This window comes from Apteryx mantelli, chromosome 2 (genome assembly GCF_036417845.1).
Source record: "Apteryx mantelli isolate bAptMan1 chromosome 2, bAptMan1.hap1, whole genome shotgun sequence".
NCBI classification, from domain to species: domain Eukaryota; kingdom Metazoa; phylum Chordata; class Aves; order Apterygiformes; family Apterygidae; genus Apteryx; species Apteryx mantelli.
In genome coordinates, this window is record NC_089979.1 from 88,436,587 (window position 1) to 88,458,503 (window position 21,917).

The following is a 21,917-nucleotide window of genomic DNA, read 5'->3' on the forward strand; positions in this document are numbered from 1 at the left end:
GAGCAGAGGGCGAAGTGCACAGCGAGCATGAATGGAGATTTCTGCGGCGTGCTGTCTGATGATTGCTGATGGAGACCCCTCTGCAAGAGCGGGTTCCTCTGTCCCTAGGCTCAGATTCTGCTTGCCCCCATATGGGGGATAAGACTAGCACATTTCCTGCAACAGTTTTTAATTTTTTGTGCAGCAGAAATTCAAAGTAACTTAAATGGGACCTAAGAGAAATGCAGTGAATCTGAACCTCGTAGACAGTTTGCTTCACATGCTTCACACTTTTTCTTGTTTATTCAGATAAATCTATTTAGGAAACATCTATGATGTGCTGCCCTGCTGTAAAAGCAGCTGTTTACAAGAAGCTACCGTACCGAAGTCCATACACAGCAGTTTTCAAAATACTGAGTGAAAAATGGTGTACGGATAGTCATGCAAAAATAAAAAAAGGCTGTGACTGGACTTAACAATAAGTGAATGAATACTTAAAGAACTAAGTTGTCCTGCCTGAACTCAGAAAAGGTTAGAGTCCCATTTTAAAGTTCTTCCGCAATACCCTTCAAAAGAAAAAAAGTCTGATTGTGTGGAAGTGGCTCAAAAGTATAGCAAAGCGACTTGGGGATTACTGGGCAAATTGAGAAACCGCAAGTCTAATCATAGTAGTTCGGATAAAAGACATATAGATAGGGACCAGCACAGGGAGAGGGGAAGTTTTTAACATTTTATCATGTTTTGTATTGTCACCCAGAAAGAGGCTGTCACCTCTGTTCCCAGTGCTGTCATGCTGCCTTGTTCTTCTTTACTACCTTGTTTGCACTGCCTGGTTGTGATGTGAAAGAGGTCTTTTCAGTCCTGTTAACCATTTAACTGCTATATCTCTAGGCCATCACAAAACAATGCTGACTTAAACTCCTCTTTAATTATTTTCAAACACTTTGATTTTGTTTTTTTTTAAGAAAAGAGCAAGGATGTTTTACTCTTTGGGGGGAAACCAATTTTCTGATTACATAGGTAGATTCTGTTTAATCTTCAGGAACCCTCCTGAGATCATTATGAGAGTTAGTTTTAGACTGGAAAATACTGGACTGGACCACTAGTGTTAGCTAGCTTTACATTATTTCAGGTCATGGAGAGGACTCCTGGATAAGTAAAACAGCTGGATCACATAGGTACCGGGAAGCACAGTACAGAGATGTCTAAGCAGTTCTTTAGAGAGCCATAGGCAGAGTCCTGAACCTCTCTGCTGTCTTCAGTCTAACACCTTCAGTCTAACACCTTGGGAACTGAGAGCTGGCAAGAGGTATTTTGCCAGACATTACTAATTCTTCTCATCTTAGATTGAAACAGAATAGCAAAATAATATGCTGCCAATTAGAAGTAGCAAGCCCCTGATCTCCAGCAGCGTGGAGCACCCTTTTCTAGCTCGTGAGATGCCAGCTCTAAATGATGCGGGAAAGCAACAGCTGTCTGAGGCTGCACCGCAGTTGTACAGTGTGCAGGCAAGTCCCAGCAGAGGTGAGCATCTGGCAGGGTAAGGAGAGGCAGTCAAAGGGCCATAATGAGCATCATTTATTGCATGCTCTTGCAATTCATATTATTCTTTTTACAGCTTTGGGCAGCTTTACAGGTAATGCTATGAGACTGCTATGACAATAGCTGGTTGCAGGATTTGAAAGGTACTATATTCCCTTAAATGCACAGTGTCTGTTGAAACAGCTTTTCTACCAAAAAGCTTTGGCTTAATGAAAGAGCAGTAGATTTTATGGAGTACCAGCATTTTCATTTAGCAGACAGATGTGGCACTTATTGTACCTATCTCCCAGCCTAGCTGCTTGTTATCGCTCCTCTGCCAAAGGCTCCTTGAGAAGAACCATGAGAGCCCTCCTCAGTAATAACCAGCAGCTGGGGAGGCTGCAATACCTTCAAGCCCCTGCAGCTGTTTGCTAGGCGAATGTATGTCAAAGCTTCCAGGCATCATGCTCTTTTGGGTAATTCTTAATATCTCACCCAGAATCCATATGTAAGCTTTATTATTTATTCCTATTCTTGTATCTCTACAGCATATAGCGATTTGGGGTATTACATTATTAATAAGCTACACCATGTGGATGAATCAGTGGGAAGTAAAACTCGGAGGGCCTTCCTTTATCTGGCTGCCTTCCCTTTTATGGATGCCATGGTGAGTACATGCTTTAGGATTGAATTTTAATATGAATGGTATTTTTTTTTTTGATGATGATGACCTTAGTTTGCAAAGTCAGTTACCTGATGGGAAACTGAAGGTGTGCAGAAGGAGGGCTTGTCCTCTGCAAGCAGCACCTTTGCATATACCTAGACACATCTTCCTCTGCTACCTGGAAAATGCACCTGGCTAGGCTTGGGAACATCCAGAGATCATGACAAATGTAAAATCCTCCGTTGCCTTGTCAGAGTTAGTGTATGTGCATCCAGGAAGGCACTGGCCATCTCGTGATGAGCTGTCTGTATTTGTTCTCTCCTTCCAATACATTATGGAGGAGTTGGACTTGCTGTGCATTCCCAGACTGCTTGCAAAGCTCACAAGGAGTAAGCTCAATACTTCCTCAAAGCAAATTTGTTGAAAAGCTCTGTGTTACTGTCAGTTTTTGCAGGCACAGTTAAGTCCACTATATCTCGGATGCATGGGCATGGGAGCCAGATGTGTGGCTGGGCTGCTGCTCCAGGATCACCAGGCTTACCGCCCATGGCCTGCACAGCATGAAAATAGGGCAGCTCTCATAGTTCCTCTGCATCTGTATAAAACTGGGAAGGGGGAAATCTTTTCATGGAGTGACTCCACCACTTTCTCTACCACTTTCTCCACTTTAACTGCTGATGATAGCTGAGATAAAAAGAAGTTGGATTATTGGGTTTTCTTTTCCAGACTGGACTCGGTATAACTCAGTAAGCCAATGAGTTACATTTCAGAGGTGCATCGAACTGATGAATGGAGAGAAACTTTTTTTCTCTTGGATTTTTTAGAATCCTAACCTGTCCTGCACAGCATCCCTTTTATGAAGAAGGGGCAGCTTCTTATTAGATCTCAGAAATTTCTACGGAAGCTGTAAAATTATTCCCTTTCTCCCTCCTAGTCCTGGCAAATAGGAACTAAATGCGGCAATGCTTTCTCTGCATTACTGCCTTAAGATTTTCCCAAGCTCACATCAGATGCTGTGGGTGGGAAAGAGCTTCAGAAGTTGCTTACATGTAATGTAACAATCGAAAAACAGCATTCTGGGATCTGAAGTCATTAGCAAATATCACAGTCATTTACCAAACTCTGCTCTGTCTTTTTTCAGGCTTGGACCCATGCTGGCATTCTGCTGAAACACAAGTACAGTTTCCTCGTGGGATGTGCCTCCATCTCAGATGTCATAGCTCAGGTAATGACTGCTCTTAGCAATCACTGTTTCTGTTGTATTACGGACTCGATGCTTTCCTAAGAGGTGGCTCTTTTGCATAGGGACTGCCTTCCCCTTCTGCCATGAACAACGCACCAGAAGCAGCAATCCTGTGTGAGGAGTGTGCTGTTCTCCGGTAGTTTCCCTGCTGTGTGCAAGCTCTTTGCTGACAGTTGTTGCTGCAACTGGTCTCATTTGACTGGGTCGAGTCAGTCCCTAAGCAATGTCAGGAACAGGGAAGCAGGACTGTTTGGGTTAGGGCCATGCTGTTCTGCACCTCCATAACGCTGTTTTAGAATGGCTAAGAAATAAGCTATATACACATGTACATCTGGGAAGAAGAGAGCTCAGCCAAAGAGACTGATGGTTGCTATCAGTTTGGAGGCTGAATACTTTGAAAGACACATCTCTCCACCATGTGCATTTGTATAGTGCCTTGCACGGTTACACTGAAATCTTGAATGGGGCTTTTTGGTAGGGAAGTGAAGGCTTGATTCTCCAGTTGACCTGTCAGTTTTGCACATGCTGTCTGATCTGGTAAAATGCAGTAGCGTAAGCTATCTTCTGAGTGCCAGTATAGCACTGTTCCTGTTACTGGTCCGAAAGTTGAAGACTCAGAACTGCAGCAGAAACTAACTTTGTTGATAGCCCTGGGTGATGCAGAGAAGATCAAATGTTGTTTGAACTACCATTTGTGAGGGAGGTGTTAACCATCTTTTTGCTTTGTACTAGACATGCTCATAAGACAACTTTCATACTCCTTGCTGATAGCCAGTGTTACACCATTTAAGAACCAATATAGAGCCCTCTTTTTAAAGTATATTTAAACACATTATCAAATGGAGGATCCCAACACCTGTAAATCAGTGACTGTACTGCCCCATTACCAGCTGAAGTAATGACTTGGGAGGAAAGAGCATAATAATAGTACAGCATCAAAGGAAGTATGAAGCCAACAGCACTTAGTTCAATTCTCCATAGCATTTTCCTCTCACTAAGTATGAGCAAATTGTAAACCAGGTTTAACCATTCAGTTCAGCTGTTATTCTATGTTTGGTGAGTACTCTGCCCCTCCTTGATACTGCATTAAATCCCTGAAGATAATAGCAATTACGATAAATGACCTTAACACCCAGGCTCTGCTCTTGTTCTGGCATGACCTACAGAGTTCGCTGACTCTAGATGCATGTCAGGTCATTTACAGCTAAATACAGAAACTGGAATTTGTATTTTGACCATGATACACATGCCCTTTTCACAATAGCTAGTGGGTATGTGATGAGCCAAGGCTATGAAGAATAAGGCACCTGTCTTCTTGTCTCCAGCCTATGACAGAATCCTTGTACAGAGCAAGAGCAAATCCAGAGGACAAGAAACTGAGATTCCCCAGGCCCCAGAACCCCCTACACCTACATCTCCTCCCTAAACAAGCAGTAGGTGCACAGGCACTAGTCAGTTCTCCTTGCATAGCTTCATGTGCACATTTTTGTGACTGACTTGGCTTCTGTTTACTGAAAAAAAATCCTTTTGTAGGGTTCAAAAGAGTTTTGCAAATTCTCATAAAGAGCATGACCTGCCTAGCAAATGTCTGCACAGTGTGATTTTTCTTAAGTATTGAGTACTAGGAATGAAAACCTACCCCCAAACATTGATTTTTATATTCTGTGCAACTCACTTGAATGGTAGCATGTCCTGGTAGGGTTATTCTTGATCCTGCTGTCCACAGAACCAAATACATTTGGATTCCCAGTTGCCCGCCCATCCAGAGATGTTTGGAATAAGAGGCATGCTATCAGGCTCTGTGTTTAATGGAAGAGAATTATATCTCGTTAATCAACCCCTTTGCATTTTCTAGATTGAGCATTTAATCGTATGAGATGATTGAATTATGAGCTGTTCAAGTTTCTATTTCAGTCACATCAATGTGGCACTCGGGTAGCTCGAGAGAAAATGGTTATATACTGAAGTTTCACTCAAAAAGTACAATATCAGGATGGCATGGGACTTCCTACTTCTAACAGCTGAGGTGAATGCTTCAAAACATCTGGCTTTTAATTCTGCCCCCCCCACACACACACACAAAAAGCAGAGCTTAGAAGCTGGCCCAAGAAGTATGCCTCCAGCTTCGATCTATCAGAATAGCATGTTCTCCTGGGAAGGGTGATATTCAGCTGCATGCCTGCTGCCAGACCTCACCAGGCTTCCACGCTAACCTTCTGCTATTTATGGCTCTAAGATTGACGCCTGCCCACTACCTTCAAGTGCTTTTTTTTGCACAGCTTCTGTATGACATTAACTCTTAGTCTTCTCATATATGGTCAGATGCAAGGGGGGTTCCTCATTAAAGTTTCTAAGTGCTCCAGACTAGAAAAGAGATACTGTACGTGGCCCTGGTTGTGGTTCAAATAGACTAGCTTGGAGTCAGACAGGAGAAATGTGGGCCCTTAAGAAACAGGCAGGCAAATCACTAATCATTTATTTGTTTCCCCTTCAGGTTGTTTTTGTAGCCATTTTGCTTCACAGTCACTTGGAGTGCAGGGAGCCTCTTCTGATCCCAATCTTGTCTCTGTACATGGGAGCACTGGTCCGATGTACCACGTTATGCCTCGGTTACTACAGGAACATACATGACGTCATTCCTGACAGAAGTGGGCCTGAAATGGGGGTATGTCTTAATACAGTGCATGAAGGGCCTACCCTCTCTGTTCCTCAGGAAAAAAAGACATTTTCACTTAAAGAGGCAGTCTGGAAACTGTTCCAGCAACAGCACCCATGAGGCAGTACTTTACCTGATACTGATACGCTTTCTGCTTAGCAGCTCTGTACTGAGCTCTTGCCTTCTCATACTGTAAGACAGCACAGGATGAACTGCAGCAAGGTAGCTAAGTGGACACTTTTTTTCCTGGGGAAGAACGTCTCAAAATTCCTCTTTCTTTGAATGTCATCTTGGAATTTACATATCTTTGTCTGGTAGCCAGAACAAATTATGCAGTTACCCTATGCATTATTTACTGAGATCCACAACAGCTTCATTTGAATCAGTATTACTGACAAGGGTGACAATATTTTAGGCTCCAGCTATTGAAAACTGTTTAATTGAATGTACCAAACTGACAATGAGTGGGAAAAGCAAAAATCCTTTCACTGTGCTTTTGGTTCAATTCTGCCTGTTTGCTTTCAAAGCCACTTGGTTTTGGGTTTTGTTTTTTTTCTCCCTGTTGCAGGGAGAGGCTACAATAAGGAAGATGCTGAGTTTCTGGTGGCCTTTGGCATTAATCTTGGCAACTCAGCGAATAAGTAGGCCCATCGTCAACCTTTTTGTCTCACGGGACCTAGGTGGCAGTTCTTCAGCCACAGAGGTAAGAGAGTCAGTGCTTAGCTTTACTGCAAACTTTCATTTACCTGGAGCTGCCTCTGTCTTTCTCTGCTCAGACATATTGGCAGGAAAAAAAATTGTCCTGAATACATGTCTGTTTAGTGATTTCTCTATCCCGGAAGACAAGACTGTTGAGACTCTTACCATGAGCACTGCTGCCAGGCCTACTGGGAGCTCACCCAACCTAGACCAGCAGAATTTTTTCACTGAACCATGTGTTCAGTTCCCATGTCCCAAGTTTCCAAGCTCAATATATAGGTATGCTCTGGAGCATTCAGATCCCAGAGATTTCAAGACAGTCATCAGCAGTCACATGTTCCACTGTTTTGTGTCATGTATATTTATGGCTATGCAAATTGATGTGAAATGATACTACTCTTAGAAGCCAGTGCATCATACAGAATAAGGCAGAAACAGATGGAAGCATGTAAAGAAAACCTGTCTCCTGGTTGGGATGTGAAACACACCATGTTTCTCCAAGGAATTTCAGATTACACCTACAGGTTTTGCTAGCAAGCAACTTCTCAGCACTCTCTAAGATGAAGGAAGTGGGAATCCCATGCCCAATTGTTGGCTCTTGTGATTAAAGAAATGTGTCCTGTTCCAGAATACATATTAAGGAGTGTCTCTGACCAGTGCATGTGTGTTGAGATCTCATCATGGATGAGCTGATGGGCGTAGGACTTTGGGTTGTAATGCAGAGTCTTCGCCAAGCGCTCACTGTGAGCTGACCCATTCTCTTAAGAGGTCAGAGGGACCTTTGCCTCCAGTTTCAGCAGGAGGAGGTCTAGATTCACTTAGTTGTTAGCAAATCTCTCACATTTTTTCTATAGGAAAAGCAATAAGATATGAAATGAAAAGGAAAATTCAAATAGCTGATTCCTAACAAATGTCTTCTCAGCAAAGCTAACTTGTCATATATGGTACTGTGTATTTTACTCACTGAGGAGTTGCCAGTGGCTGCAAATAAACAGCTGTGGGAGAGAGTTTAGCAAATGTAACGCATTTACATGTGCAAGCCAGGGATCTGTCTGTTTGTGTGTTAATAATGTTCTCAGTACAATGGGAGCCAGAGCAGATCAGCAGAGATCAGTTTTGCATTTCCTGATGACTTTTGGTTTTAGATACATCACATTTCGTTGCCAGCCTCTTGCATTATGGTATTGTTAGCATGACTCCAAATACATGTCACAGGTGGTAGTTTGCTGGGCTTTTTATACTAGCAGGAATTGTCATATTTCAACTTTCTCTGATTTATATAAGATTTGCCTCTGAAAAGGGAGGTGCTGGCAACACAGATAACACCAGCGTCTGGAGCATCAGTATAGACAGGAGTTTCAAAGGTCACGTATCGATTGCTAGCAGCACCTATCACTGAGGACAGGGTGTCCCCATGAAGGGCTAGCGAGTGGCATGTTCATGAGGACACAAGCCCACTTGCATTGACTTAACCTGCACTGCTTCTCTTCAGACTGCCAGCACCATTATGGTGCTTGGGATAACTTTTTTGGTGTTCATTCTGATGGAGGATTTTTCCCCTGTGAAATACTTCTACACAATTAGGAAAGCTTTCATGCATGTATTTTGGGATCCTGCCAGTCAGAGGAAAAATACTGGAAGAAAATTCAGAGTTAAAACATTCACTAATTTAGTCCAAGTGGAATCTAGCATACAACATGAGGTAGTGAAGTATTATTTTCTTTAGCCGTCATTGTGTCTTTGCAGTCTTGTTGGACATCAGCATGAAAATAAACAAAACTTGAATATCTTTTATATTCCTTATTTGATTTAATCCAATATGGATTTATATGGATGGAAAGTCTGCTGAAAATAGAGTAATGAGGGGAAAAAGTTGCAATTAAAAAGGGTACTGTATTAAAATTCCAGTTTGTTTTCTTTGAACCAATTGCTTGCTCAAGTTACAGTAAACATCATGACAGCTACAAGAAAAATCTTTCCCCTCTCTCTTCCAGTTTACGCTATGGATTTGATGACTTTTTTCCCCTTTTTTAAACAGCATAGGGAACAAATTAACTTATTACATGGTCACTTTCCTGTGTTTGTATAGATCTTTCACCAAGCAGGAGCAGTGATTACATTTATAACAGGAAAATGGGATCAGATAACCAAGAAACTGAACATAGAAAGTTTAGCAGTGAAAACGAGACAGCAGTAGTTAAAAAGGGTCTTTCTTACCACTACATTTGCCAGATGTAAAATGAATCTGAATTTAGGTGAATCATAACAGATCTGATTGTGCAAACGAAAGGCAGGCAACCACTTTGATGTGTGGAATTAGCAACGTTGTGGGCTGTTCTCGGTATTGATGCCCACTTCAACTCTGCAGACAGGGAAACTTGGGGTGGCAGTGGATTTCCAACCACCTTCGGGAAGTGTTCCCTAAACACCCTTCCTACATGTAGGAGGGAGGATATTTTGGAAAATCATACCAAACTTGCTATAGAAAAGGAGCTTCGTTTGCGGGGGGCAGGAGGGCATGTGTTGCTGGGGTACCTCTGTTTGGATTTTTTCTCCTGAAACAGGGAAACATGAGCAAAATCTTTTATACATATATGTATGGAGGTTTTTTACTTCTTTGATGTACCTCTTTGACTGTACTTGTGAAAGTACAAAAGACCTAGTTTTAAGTTTCAGATAACAAGTTGTTTCTCATGCTAAAAATGGCCATCTGGAATTATTTTTGTCCAATTTTAGTTGATTAGCACCAAAGTGGGCAGAGACCTTTGTTTTGTCTCCTAAGGGCCTCCCAGCCCAGAGCAGTCAGTTTGACACCCAAAGTCAGTCTGTCTCGGGGGCCTAACGTTTATATTGATATAACTGGTTTGTGGTCAATCTGTCATACTTTAATCTGTTTTACATACGAATAACCAAGTAAAATGTGTATAAATTAAGATTATGAAATATGATAAAAAGCAAATGGGATTTCTAGTGGTGAGCTTTAATGCTGCTACTTGGGAGTCTCTAGAGAAAAAAACTCAGGAGAAATGTGGGAGGGAGGTGTTCAGCTTCCTGAGGAGCACACACCAGCTTAAATTAGATGTTATCCCAAAGTATCGGAGTGATGGTGAAGCTGCAGAGCTGAGCAGTGTAGGTTCATTGCACATACAATCTCCTGAGTGTAAAATGCCTGACTGAAGGGTGACCACTCCAGCAGTGCTCCTGAAACGAAGACTTCCCGCTTGCCTGCCTGCTTTCCCGTTCCATCAAGGGCAATGTGATAATCTTCATGGAACATTGCGTACAACGTTAGTTTAACTATCCTCCTCAAAGATTTGAAGTTCATGTTTCCTTGTCTCTTTTCATAGGCAGTGGCAATCCTGACAGCTACATATCCTGTGGGACACATGCCATATGGCTGGCTGACAGAAATTAGAGCGGTATACCCTGCTTTCGACAAGGTGAGTGCCCATGTTAGGAGTGTGGTAAATACATTTTAGTGTGGTTTCACATCCATGGTCCTCCTCTTTCTCTCTTGTACAACAGTTTAATTTCGGGCTAGCTTCAATGATGTCAGAGGAACTTCTGTCAAACAAATTAACCAAGAATGTTAATTCATGTCTCCTTAATCCTGTCTAGTAGATTCTTTAAAAGAATAAAACAACCACAGATCAACTAGCGCTGCCTTAATTGACCAACTATCATTTTGCTTTTCTTTACTCCTGCTTTTTGATACCTATCTTTTCCTGTCCCACTGATAAGGTTTTCTTAAAGTTCTCATTGACATGAAATGGTTTTTGATGGCTTCAAACTTTTGTCTAGTTTATGAGTTTAGTCTTGTCTCTGAGTTACAGTGTATTAAGCTACCTTTTGAATAGATAGATGCCATATTTTTAAGGATTAAAAAAAAAAAAAAGTTCTCACTAAAATATGATGCAGCTACTTAGCTAATGAATGAATTCTCACAAAGTATCCGACAGTGAAAAAGTTCACATCTCTCTTTCAGAGCCAGCCTGTTCTTTAGATTCTGCAGTATCTCTGGGATGGGTTTGGGTTCATTTGTATTAGTATTTAACAAAGGATATTTCACAGACTGACAATAACAAAGATAGCATACATTATTTTAATGTTACTGACTTAGCTGACTAAGACTATGAAGAATTTTGTTGGCAAATCATCTAATTACATAAGAATGCAAGGACTGCTCCTAGAACTGTGCAGCAGGTAAACAAGTTAGTTTTGTTTAGACTCTTTTTTGCTTTGTTTTAGAATTGCTAATCACTGGCACACATGCTGTGTGAAGAAGAGTGGTGCTCTGTGGCACTGTAATTCAAATACCAAGTCCCTTCCTTCCCTTTATTTACCAAATAGTCAAGTCACCTGAATTTTATGGTTCCAAATAATTAATTAAAAAAAAACATTTGCTTGGTCAGGGATGGGCTCAGCTGAAGCAAGCCCTGTTTGATCTGATGCACCATATTTCCAAGGAGAATTTAAAAACAAAACACAGAAAAGACAAATCAGTCATAATTTCCTAACTTGCCTGTTTTCAGCTAAAATAGTCATGTCAGATAAAATACAACATACAGGCTTTTTCAGAGGTCATGCTGCTGAAAAGAAACTGTAGAATACCAAACCAATAAACTGCAAGATTAAATTGGGTGGGAACAGGAAGCAGAGCCTGCTAACCTCAGGTGTTTTGAGCTACAGTCAAGCGTATAACTGTTTCAAACTATTGCCATGCAAAATTAATGGTAATCAAGATGCCTAAATCCAGGACTCATTTCAGCTGACAAAAGATGTGCTATGAGGTTGAGGGGTGTCAGGATGAGACCATGCTTTCTTCCTTTGTTTATTTTAATGAAAGGACTGCTCATAAAGCTCTGAGGAACAAATTCCTGTGGGGAAAAAAAAGCTAGCTTAAGGTCCAAATAGGTATGATGATTGATCTAATTAGAATAGGGATTTTCATTCCATGTTTTAAGAGCAATTTGGCATACAGTGTGCTAAACACAGTAGCAACAGTATAAAGGGTATCTTATCCTGTCATCATGAGTGCAAATTCCTCCACTGTACCCTTTACACAATAAATACCAAAACAGAAACCCATATTATTTTTCTTGGATCTCTGTGAGGACTGTTTTACTCTTGATCACACATGATTCACTTGTCACCATGCTTTTCAAAAGCTTTGTTTTCTTAAGCTAAGGTTTTCTCAGGAGAGTCCAGCTAGAACTTCTTTTTATTTCCAGACTTTCTAAAACCTTGGCTGTAATTTTCAGGAGTTGAAACAGTTTGCACGCATGTGGGCTCAGTTTTATTTTGTCAGTTACTCAGAAAGATGGTGATGCTTATGGCCAGCAGAAGCACGATGAGTGGCATTAACTGACAGATGGTATTTGGGATCCAGAAGGTATGCCCTTCCTCAGTGGCTAAACAGGAGAAGTCACAGATTCTTGTCTTCAAAGGGGAATTGTTATCTCTACTCATATTTGTAAGAGAGATGCAGAGTCAAGCTTCAATCTTTTATGCAACTCTGTGTCCACAGCAATTTCATGGCCTAGCACTTGCACTAAGGATAAGAGTTACTACTTATTTGCAAGAAGAAAACAGGAATATCCTAATTCTGTGCTCTGCTTACTACTTTTGCATGGTGATAATGCCAGTATTCCTAGTGGACTGTGCCATGTGATTCATAGCCACAGCACAGGCTGTGGGAGAAGTTGTGAATGCTATTTATCTGATGGATAGATGGGAATGGATAGGCTTTTTAGTCTATTCACTGCATGGGGAGTGCTTCAATCTAAGAACTGAGCAATGTGCAAGAAATACGAATAAAGAGTGTAAGGTCAAGAGTTAGACCAAAGGCAGAGTAGAACAAGAGCAGTGTTAGCACCACTGAGGTAGTTACGAGAGCTCTTCCTCTTTCTTCACATCCATTTTATTTTGCTGGATTTTGATGTGCCTTTTTTCTTTTCAGTTATTTTAGCCCTATTAGAAAGTTGATCCATGCAGCAAAGTTTGTTTATACAGTGGTGAGTAGGGTAAGCAAAGCCCATCTTCACATATATAAAAACTAACGATAACAAAGTGTTTCTTCAGAAACACAAGAAATAAGGACAGGCTCATGAAGAAAATGTTATGGAAAGATTTCATAATGCATTCCCAGAAAGGGCAGACTTGGGAGTAGCTTCCTGCTTCAGTGTATGAACTGCCTGTATGCAAAAGTCCAGCTTCCAAGCAGATAATCTAGGTAAGAGGAGCAGGGCTCTCCAGGTGGCATCGCTGCACTGATCACCACAAAAGCTTTGGATTGCAAAATACCATCAGCTACTCCAATGTGTGTGAAATGGTGTACCTTTCACAGAGCTCACATACATTTTGTTCATCCCCAAGACAGGCTTGTATAAATTTCTATTTCTCTTACGAGTAACTTCAGTAAAGCAAAATGACCATGTGACAGATACTGCTGCTCTATCTGAATTACATCAAGGTTGAATAAGTCTTGTACTACATCTCATGGTACAGTTTTTATCAGTTCAGCACTTATCCGTGTATCTCAAACAGCTCTGTGGTAATTGCAGTAGATGACCCTACAGCCTATTGCTGTAGGGCTACCTAAAGGTGCCCTGCTTTTGATATCCCTTCCTCTCCTTTCACAGACCATTTAGTTTGTCCTAGTGTGTTCCCTGAGGGCAATTTTAAAGCTTCAGCATCATTTGCTATATTATGCATTTGGAGGAGAGTTTTTGCTGTTGTTTTAAATAAAGCTTTGCTACCATGTGAGCACAGAGCCCATGTTCAAGGTAGAACATCTAATAGTTCTAATTATGTTCTGTTCATTAAACTGCATTAACAGAGCCAGGTGTTCCCGGAGCTTTGTTTATATTAGCTGCTTGCATAATTGGATCAGTACGGGTGCTTACATTGGTGTATAGATCCTGGACCCTTCTGTGGGAAAACAGAAGGGAATCCTATTTTTCCTGCCTGTTAAAACATACTACAAGCTCTAATGTAAGGTAACAAAAATCACATGGTGTTTCCTTAGAATGAGTTAACATCATTTTTCCAGCTGAAGTTTGCTAAATAGAACTTACTCCTTAGAAAATTGAGGAGATTGCTGAGCCCTCAGTGACCACATGAGCAGTTATTGCCAGTTTAAGTGGAAAATATTCTGTGGTGGTACAAAGTACTCAGTCAGAAAGCTAGATTAAAAAGCAAACAAGCAAAGAAGGGCATGCACGCACGCAGAGTCAGATCCAACGCATGACCCTGGAGCTGTCAGCTCCCCAGCAATCTGGAGCCAAGCTAATGCTCGTTATCTCTCTCTCACCCTAGAATAACCCCAGCAATAAATTGGTGAACACTAACAGCACCGTCACAGCGACACATATCAAGAAGTTCACTTTTGTCTGCATGGCATTGTCCTTAACGGTAAGAAACCTTTGGTCAACTCTCTGGCTTTCTTCTAAAGCAGAAAATTATCTTCCATACCTAATGCTAAAGCACTAGCAGTTCAAGAAAGGTGAGTTTTCTCTTGATTTCATCTCAGGGAAAAGGGAATGCGGCCAGAGTAATGTGCTTAGAGCACTAAGAAAATCAGCCAGCAGCAACTCAGACTAGAGATCTTGAAGGCAAGAGTTACTTAATTGTTCAATGAAAACAACAAGCAGCCTCTGAAACCCTCACTACTTCTCATTTTGAGTCAGCTTCCAGATGCAAGGAGGTATCAGAGATCCCCATTTTTTTTCTTTTTATCTCCTTTTTCAAGAACAGAATTGCGGATAACCAGCTTATCAAGAAAATGAAGCACCACATTTGTCTAATGTGGACTGGGATGACAGGCTGTCCCCTAGCATCCATAATTTACTGCGAATGATGGAAAAGGTGGCGTGTGTTGCAAGTGCAGTAGCTATTCCATGCTCTCTCACATGGCACGAGTCTTCCACGCTAAGGGTACTTTCATGCATGTTGGCTTTGTTTACCCTCAAAATGAGCTAAAAAGGGCAATCTCAGAGACTGTGCTGACATGGGAAAAAAAAACAAAACTTGTCTGCTGGGAAAAAATTGCAAGGACTAACAGCTAAGTTCTGCAGACTGCAAGGTTTGTGTGAATGATTTTACTCCAGCCAGAGAGACTAATTCTAGTATTCTAGTTAGAAATACCTACTCTACTTTTAAAAAAGGCATAAAGAGAGATGTATTCCATAACAGTAACTTGGGCCCTGAATACCAAAGGGAATATTTATCAGTCTTTCCATTTCAGTCCTCCTTTAAACCTCCCACTACACCTCCTTTATAACAAGCAGTTTTAAAAGAAACTAAACAATTTAAAGTCATAATAGTATTTCATGATTTTTTTTTTCATCTATCCAATTTCTGGTCAAAAGTAATACATGCTCTTAAAAATATAAGCTTAAGTATGTTACACTATAGTATTATGTCTATCATGTGCTATATACCCAAAGATTTGCAGAATTAAAGGTAGGAAATCAACAGAGGCTAGTCTGGTTTTTGTTTTGTTTGTTTTTATTCATCTATGAAGGTGCTTAGAGTGACAGTGATGAACATCCAAATTGTTCCAGTCAGCTGCGTAGCCTCTCTGTCTGGAGCTGGAACAAGTTTGTGATTGTGTGCAAGTGTAGCAGACTGCCGAATTACTGAAGATATAGTGATAGTTCCAGCTCAAATCAACATCTGTTGCTGGTTTATTAGAGCTTACCATGGAATTTAAGGGGAAAAAAAATCACATGAGAGGGGTTTTGAGTTTTGCTCTGAAGCAAGATTTGAGAGAGATGGTCTTTTCACTTTAAAACAGAAGTTCCACAAAACTCCTGATGAGTCCTGATAAGAAATTCAGCTTTCTCTTTCTTGACTTCAGAAAGTAACCCACTACAAACATCTGCAGATCAGAAGCTTGTCTTGTATTTAGGCCTAAGGGTCTTATCTGCTCCATATAAAGCTTCACCAGAGGTCAGTTCATGCTTCCTTGATTTTCCAGCCTAATGAGGAAATCTTGCTGCACCCACATCATTTCAAAGTGACTAGCTTGCATGCATACAATATGCATTTTCTAAGAAAGCTGTTTCTGCACAAGTCTGTTTAGCAACAAACAGGTAGTAGTGGAAAACAAAACTTGCATAGGATTGTGGATAATAGCAAATGATGGAGTAGATGAGTATGGTAAACGCAACTCGTATTTCTACATAGGATAGATTTACATTAGTGTTTGGAATGAGTCAATCTGCTATCTTCCCCCTTTGGATGGACTTGCATGACCAACAGTACCTCTGTCCAGGATGGTTATTAGCAGATTTGAGATGGTCAGGCAGGGCCATGGCAGGGCTGAAGCCAGCACCACTGCGGCATCCCAGGGCAGCAGCTGACGGCCCTGGGCTGTGCTGAGATGGGGCTGGGCAGGGTAGGGTGTCTGTTCATTCCTAGATTTAAGCTTGGACTCTTTTTCCACACGGTTTAGAAGCCAGCAGCACTGACTCTCAACTTGTACTTCCTACAACACATAATGGTGACAGATGTACGTCTTCAGTGAATGTGTCATTCACTGCCATCATCTGGAGACTTTCTGCAGTTTTCATGTCATCTCCCATCACACACCTTGAGGCTTTCTCTAGTGCTACTCACCTTGGTCTGCCAGTCCAAGGTCGTGTTCTCCTTGATAGCTAGAGCTCCCTTGAAATCTGTCAGTATTTGCAGAGACCCACAAAGGGGAAAAACTTTCCTCTTTATAAACTGTTCTGAGAATTCTATTTCCATTTCAAAGCTTTCTCTGAACTGATTATTTTCTTAACCCTTCTGGGCATTTATCAGCTTACTTAAGTTCTGATAGATCATGAGATTCTCATATTACTGGCACCACCCTGTGCAGAGCTATTTTTAATTACTGCAATAGGCTTTTGCTTTATAACTTTTCAGGATACTTTTTTCAAAAGGTCTCCTTAGTACTAAGCAAGGGAAGTTCTTTCATAAGGTCATCCTAGGAAATTTCATCTGCACTGAAATTCCAGAAACACTTTTATGTCCATTGCTTTTTCTGTCCTGTTTCTATTTTTGCCTACTAGTGGCACATTCTTAGGATGCTTGTCAATGGACAGAGGGGAAAAAAAGACACATGAGCTCTAAAGACTCAATTTGGTTCAAGGGCCTGAGCCTGCAAATACTTTGGCACACAAGTTCACCTGAACTAGCTGAGCTCCCGTGACCATCAGTGACTGCATGTGTTTTCCTGGAGAGGCTCTACTGCAGTGAATGGCAGTCAAACTAGTGAAATCATCGCTGGCGAGATCATGTTCTTCCGGATCAGAGGGAAAGTGGGAAACAGTTCTCCCAGGCTAGCCAAGGGATCAAAAGAGATCAAAACAAGACAAGTACGTAGACATAGCACATGAGTCCATTCTCCACTGGATGCTCTATAGAAGGATTCCAGAAAACATAGAGATGAAAGAATCCCATTAATCACTGGAAAAAATAATAGTCATACTTTTAATATGAGCAGCAATCCTGCTGCAAAGTAGCCTCCCAGTGTAAAATCCTGAGAAACCTCCCAATCACTGAATACCTGCTACTTCATAGGATTGGAAGGCAAATGCCCTACCTCTTTTCACTGACCAGTTGTGCTTGCACAAGAAGCATCCCAAACCAACTGCAGCAGAGCCACTTTTACTCTTGTTGACAGTGGCAGTAGTGGTCTAGAGTAGAAAAAAACGCATGGTATTTTCATAGGACTTTCTATTTTAATGTTCATAGGATCTGAAGGTTTTGCTTTGATAGCATTTCAGGTGCAGCAGAGCCTTCCCAGGCTGACCAGGGAACATGCAGATGTGTTCTGCTGAATGTGAGCCTAAGTACTGCCTCATAGCTTGAAACATCAGCCTGGGATTAAAGCTGCTTCCTCAAAAATTGGGAATCAGTTGTATTGCTTAGCGAAAAAAGTCTAGACAAGCTGTTTCATTTAAAGGCTGTAGATAGCAGCTATTAGACTCCTAATATGCAAGACAGCTGATGTGATTAGTCATAATGATGTGGTTTTGATTATAAGTAAGCAGTGGCTCCTTCCAACAGTCCTGTTTTGTGGGGGTATATAATTGAACATAAAATTCATATAGGAGAAGGGAGGCACTCAGCTGAACAATTTTTCCCATACAGTTAGATTTTAGACAAATAAGTCATGTTTGATAATTTACTCTCGAGTGTGCATAGTGCCACTTGCCATTATTGATTACTTCACCGTCATTTATAAGGCGCTTTGGGCAAAAATGCTTCTTTCTACAAGTAGAGCTATTGCTCCATGCACCAGTATTGCTGCCAATACTAGATAAGGCTGTTGAAGAATGAAACATTTTGGTTCAATGCTAGACCTCTTGATATGACCCTAGAAATCAGTCCCTAGATCATAGTACAGTTATAACCTAAGTGAAAACTGGTGCATTTGTACCACACATTCTTTAGGTTGGGGGACGTGTCAGCCTCAGTACAGCACAGAAATCCCCAAATAGTTTTTCAGGGTGCTAAAATATTGCATTTCTCCATTGCAGCAAAGTTTTACTCCAGCAGGGCAGAGCAGAGCATTCCTACACACCTGAGCTGTGCTCGGAGGCAAGCTGTGCAGAGTGCGCTGTTTCGGGGAACCCTGGCTTACACGGCAGTAGTAACAGCAACTAGGCCAGTATTCCACATTTTTTTCTCAGAATAGCAGCAGTGTCCCTCAACTCTGATGCTGTGGTGCAGAAGTCAGGGTTTTTCCAAGGTAACCTGAAGGGCAGACCTAATGCCAAATTACTTGTTTTACCTGTGTTTTTTTTTCTTTATTGCTGTCCCCATTTCCCTGTTGAGCTCTTTTTTTAAGGCAGGCCTTCTGCAACAGCACAGACCCAGCAGTCAGCTGAGCTCCTTTTCCCTGAATAGCGTAAGCTGCCAGCTGCCACTGGCCATAATGATAAGTGTTTCGACACCTGCCTCTAAGCTGGGAGGCTTTCCGGGCTGATTTCGCTTCTCTTTAGTGCCTGCTCTTTGCAGGCAGGGAACAGAGGGCTCCTGTGGCAGGCAGGAGCCCAGGAGTTGCACCTGCTGCTGATGGTGGTGGCATATATAAGCAGGGCATACAGCCAGTCCTATCTTCATATGCTCAGGCACTCTACGTATTGCCAGGTTTTCCCCTACCAGAGTTGCAGGCTTAAGGGTTGCATGCTGTGTGCACCGCGCCACGGGAGTCTGTCTGTCACCGAGTTAATGTAGCACAGGAGCGCTGGGCACTGCTCCACAGCCTTAACATTTGTTTCATTAGCTCAGAGACCTTTCCAGCCTTTTATAGTAGCACCAGTGTTATTATAAAATGGAGTTCAGCGTTTCTTCGCATTTTTCCTTTGAGACAGACACATGCTGAAGGACGGACAGGGGAAGCAGCAGTTTTCATGAACACACATGCTGATTAAGGGGAGCAGCTAGCTGCATATAAATGCTATGCCATATGCAATTAGTGGACACTGCTTAAGAAACACGTCAGCTGTTAAAGTTCACCCTTTGATTTTCACTCAGAAAAAGGGAATGCTCCTGTTTCAGGAGATCGAAAGATAGACTGGAGGGAAAGCTTTTAACTTTCACACTCACGTATGTGTCTGTGTTTTATGTGGAGCTTACAGATTTCAGATTTATTTGTTGCAAATCACAGACAAACAACCTAAAATCCTAAATCCATTTTTTCTTCTGAAAAAAATTGCAACAAGGTTTCAGCTAAAACAAAGACACAGGAGCTTAAGTTGAACAAGTTGCCATGCATCAGCTGAGTCATGATAAACAAATTCAAAAAATGCCAGGTAACATGCACTAGATTTAAATCTCAGTGAAAGTTTAAATTTAATGTACTTAACAGCAAACAGCTGGTCAATTTACTGGCTCATATGTTTGGGCCTGAGAGTTGAAGATGTGTGTGTCAATGAATGTCAAAATGTCATATTTTTTACAGTTAAGCTTGTTCATTCTTGAAGAATATAATGATAGCTCTAAAATGCTTAATAGTTATAATATTACATTCTATATTGTATTACATTAGATATTAAGTCATTTATTACATTCTATAATGGCATATTTCTTTTTTTTTTTCAAATAGAATATTAGTTCTATTGTTCTAGCTCTAGAATGTTAGAAACACATATTAATTTCTAAGGGCTCCTGCTGATGAGCATCTGTAGTTTAAAGAGTTGCTATTGGCAACTGTCTGTTGCTTTCCTTCGGTAGAAGTTATCAACCCCTTTGGAGGAGCAACAGGCAGGCACGGTGTCAGCTCTCGAGTGGCCACAACTTGCAGCATGGTAGCATAAACTGCCATCAGTTGGCAGTTACAGTCATCTCATATAATATATATTGTATGTAAAGATATATAAATACCTATTATGTATATATTTATATGTTAAATATAGTTACATATAGTTTATATATCTGTATATTATAGCTATTAGAGGTTATGAGCCGCAGCATTTGAGACACAAGCACATTTGCCTATGCACCTCTTTTACTTCTCCCCACCTTTATGGAAGTGATAACCATGGGTAGGAGTGGGGCAGAGCACTGGGGAGCGTGGGCTCTTCAACTGATCTTGCAAATGCCATTCAAGTGGCCCCATCACAGTCTTAAAATGGCAGAGAGAGCTCCAGAGTCACCGTGTTTCCTCTGTTGGGTCGCTGCAACAGGACCGCACAGTGTCAGCGCTAAGGTTGTAAAGAGGGGAGGGGAGGGGAAAAGCGTCTGTCCCATTTGAAGACAGTTTGCTGCAAGCTGTCCCATCATGTGACTAACCTCCAGTCATCACCTGCTCCATTATCTTCCGTAATTAATCACCAGGCAAGAAAAAAATCCCTAATCAAGAACAAGGAAGCCAATGTAACAAGGAAAATCCCCTACATTAAAGAATTAAAGCACAGCGGACAGGGCTCACTCAGTAGTTGCTGCTTTCTTTCTTTTTTTTTTCCTTTTTCTTTTGTAATTCTATAAGAGTTAGAGCCAGTCACTACAGAAAAGAAGCAGTCATGTTTCATTCAGGCTGAGAAGCCTTGTCTGTTTAAAAGGCAGCTCCAAATGCCCCCCTACCTTTTGCACCCTGCTTTGGATTTGGTTATGCCAAACTAGGAACTGCAAAGTGTCAAATGGATGCCATCTGCCAGCTCTCCTGTCCTGTCCATCAGCAAAGGCTTCACCAGCACCTGAAATGTCAGCCCTGGTAGATAAAATCAGAGCCCAGGTGTGTGAAGACCATCTCAACACATCATTGCAAGAGCGTTGCTTTATTGGCACCTTCCCACTCTGATGCTATGCATCTGCCTAACTTTTTTTCACTCTATAGCTGTTTAATTTCCAGTTGAACTCAGCAAATCTTGTTATTTCCAAGCCATCAGCACTGATTTTTCCCATGAGGGACACCAAAGACTGTCCAGTTTGCAGCAGGCTCATTTGCTCTTAAATTTTCAATCTTTAGTTTAATAAATACGCCATTTCACATCATTTTCTGCAATTACCTATTATCTCATTTTCCACATTATAAAGTATCCTGAATAAAGCTCTTGCATATATAAGTCGCTGGCTTATTTGATGTTCCCAGCTACACTGTGCTGCTAAACAATAAAACATAAAGCAATTGTTGATAAAGGACAGAAGTAGAAGAATTCCTTCATCTCTGCAGCAAGACTGATTGCTCTTATTAGGCATGCTTAGCTTCTGTTAATAGTAACGCGAATTGTGTTTGTATTTTGAAAAACTCCAAGGAAACCTGGTCCTGTTTCACTCATAAAACCTTAGGAAGGCAGAGAGGAGTGTCTATAGTGTAACATAACTGCAGTGCAGTTCCCTGCAGTATGCATCTCTTGCTATTTGTCAGTGGGTGAATGTCTGGGATCCCACCCAGATTTACATTTAGCCAGTGAGGATGCACATAAGGAGTTAAGATCCCTACAAAAGCATTGTACACCTCACTTTGTTTACATCTTTGGAGACCAAACACCTGAAGGGTCTCATTCCAAGCCTGAGAGACAGTAAGCTGCATTCAGGACCTGACAGGAGATTATCTTTAATTTTTAGCTTCCTCAGGCAGTTTCACTGTAGCCAGAGGGCATGCAAGGGAGCATTTTAAAATAGACTGTGCCACAAACAGTTATGTGAGCATTCTTTCA

At 41.3% G+C, this 21,917-nt stretch overlaps 1 protein-coding gene across 2 annotated transcripts in view; it reads left to right on the plus strand.

Annotated features, from left to right (window-relative positions):
• ANKH (ANKH inorganic pyrophosphate transport regulator) overlaps positions 1–21,917 on the plus strand; it is a 108,674-nt gene that overhangs the window by 71,597 nt on the left and 15,160 nt on the right. Inside the window, exons 3-8 of one of the 2 annotated variants that reach the window (XM_013952782.2) lie at positions 2,049–2,167; positions 3,306–3,389; positions 5,902–6,072; positions 6,632–6,766; positions 10,110–10,202; positions 14,080–14,175. In XM_013952782.2, the coding sequence (XP_013808236.1) occupies positions 2,049–2,167; positions 3,306–3,389; positions 5,902–6,072; positions 6,632–6,766; positions 10,110–10,202; positions 14,080–14,175 (698 nt within the window). The remainder of the gene's footprint in view (positions 1–2,048; positions 2,168–3,305; positions 3,390–5,901; positions 6,073–6,631; positions 6,767–10,109; positions 10,203–14,079; positions 14,176–21,917) is intronic. The other variant, XM_013952790.2, reaches the window with a different exon arrangement.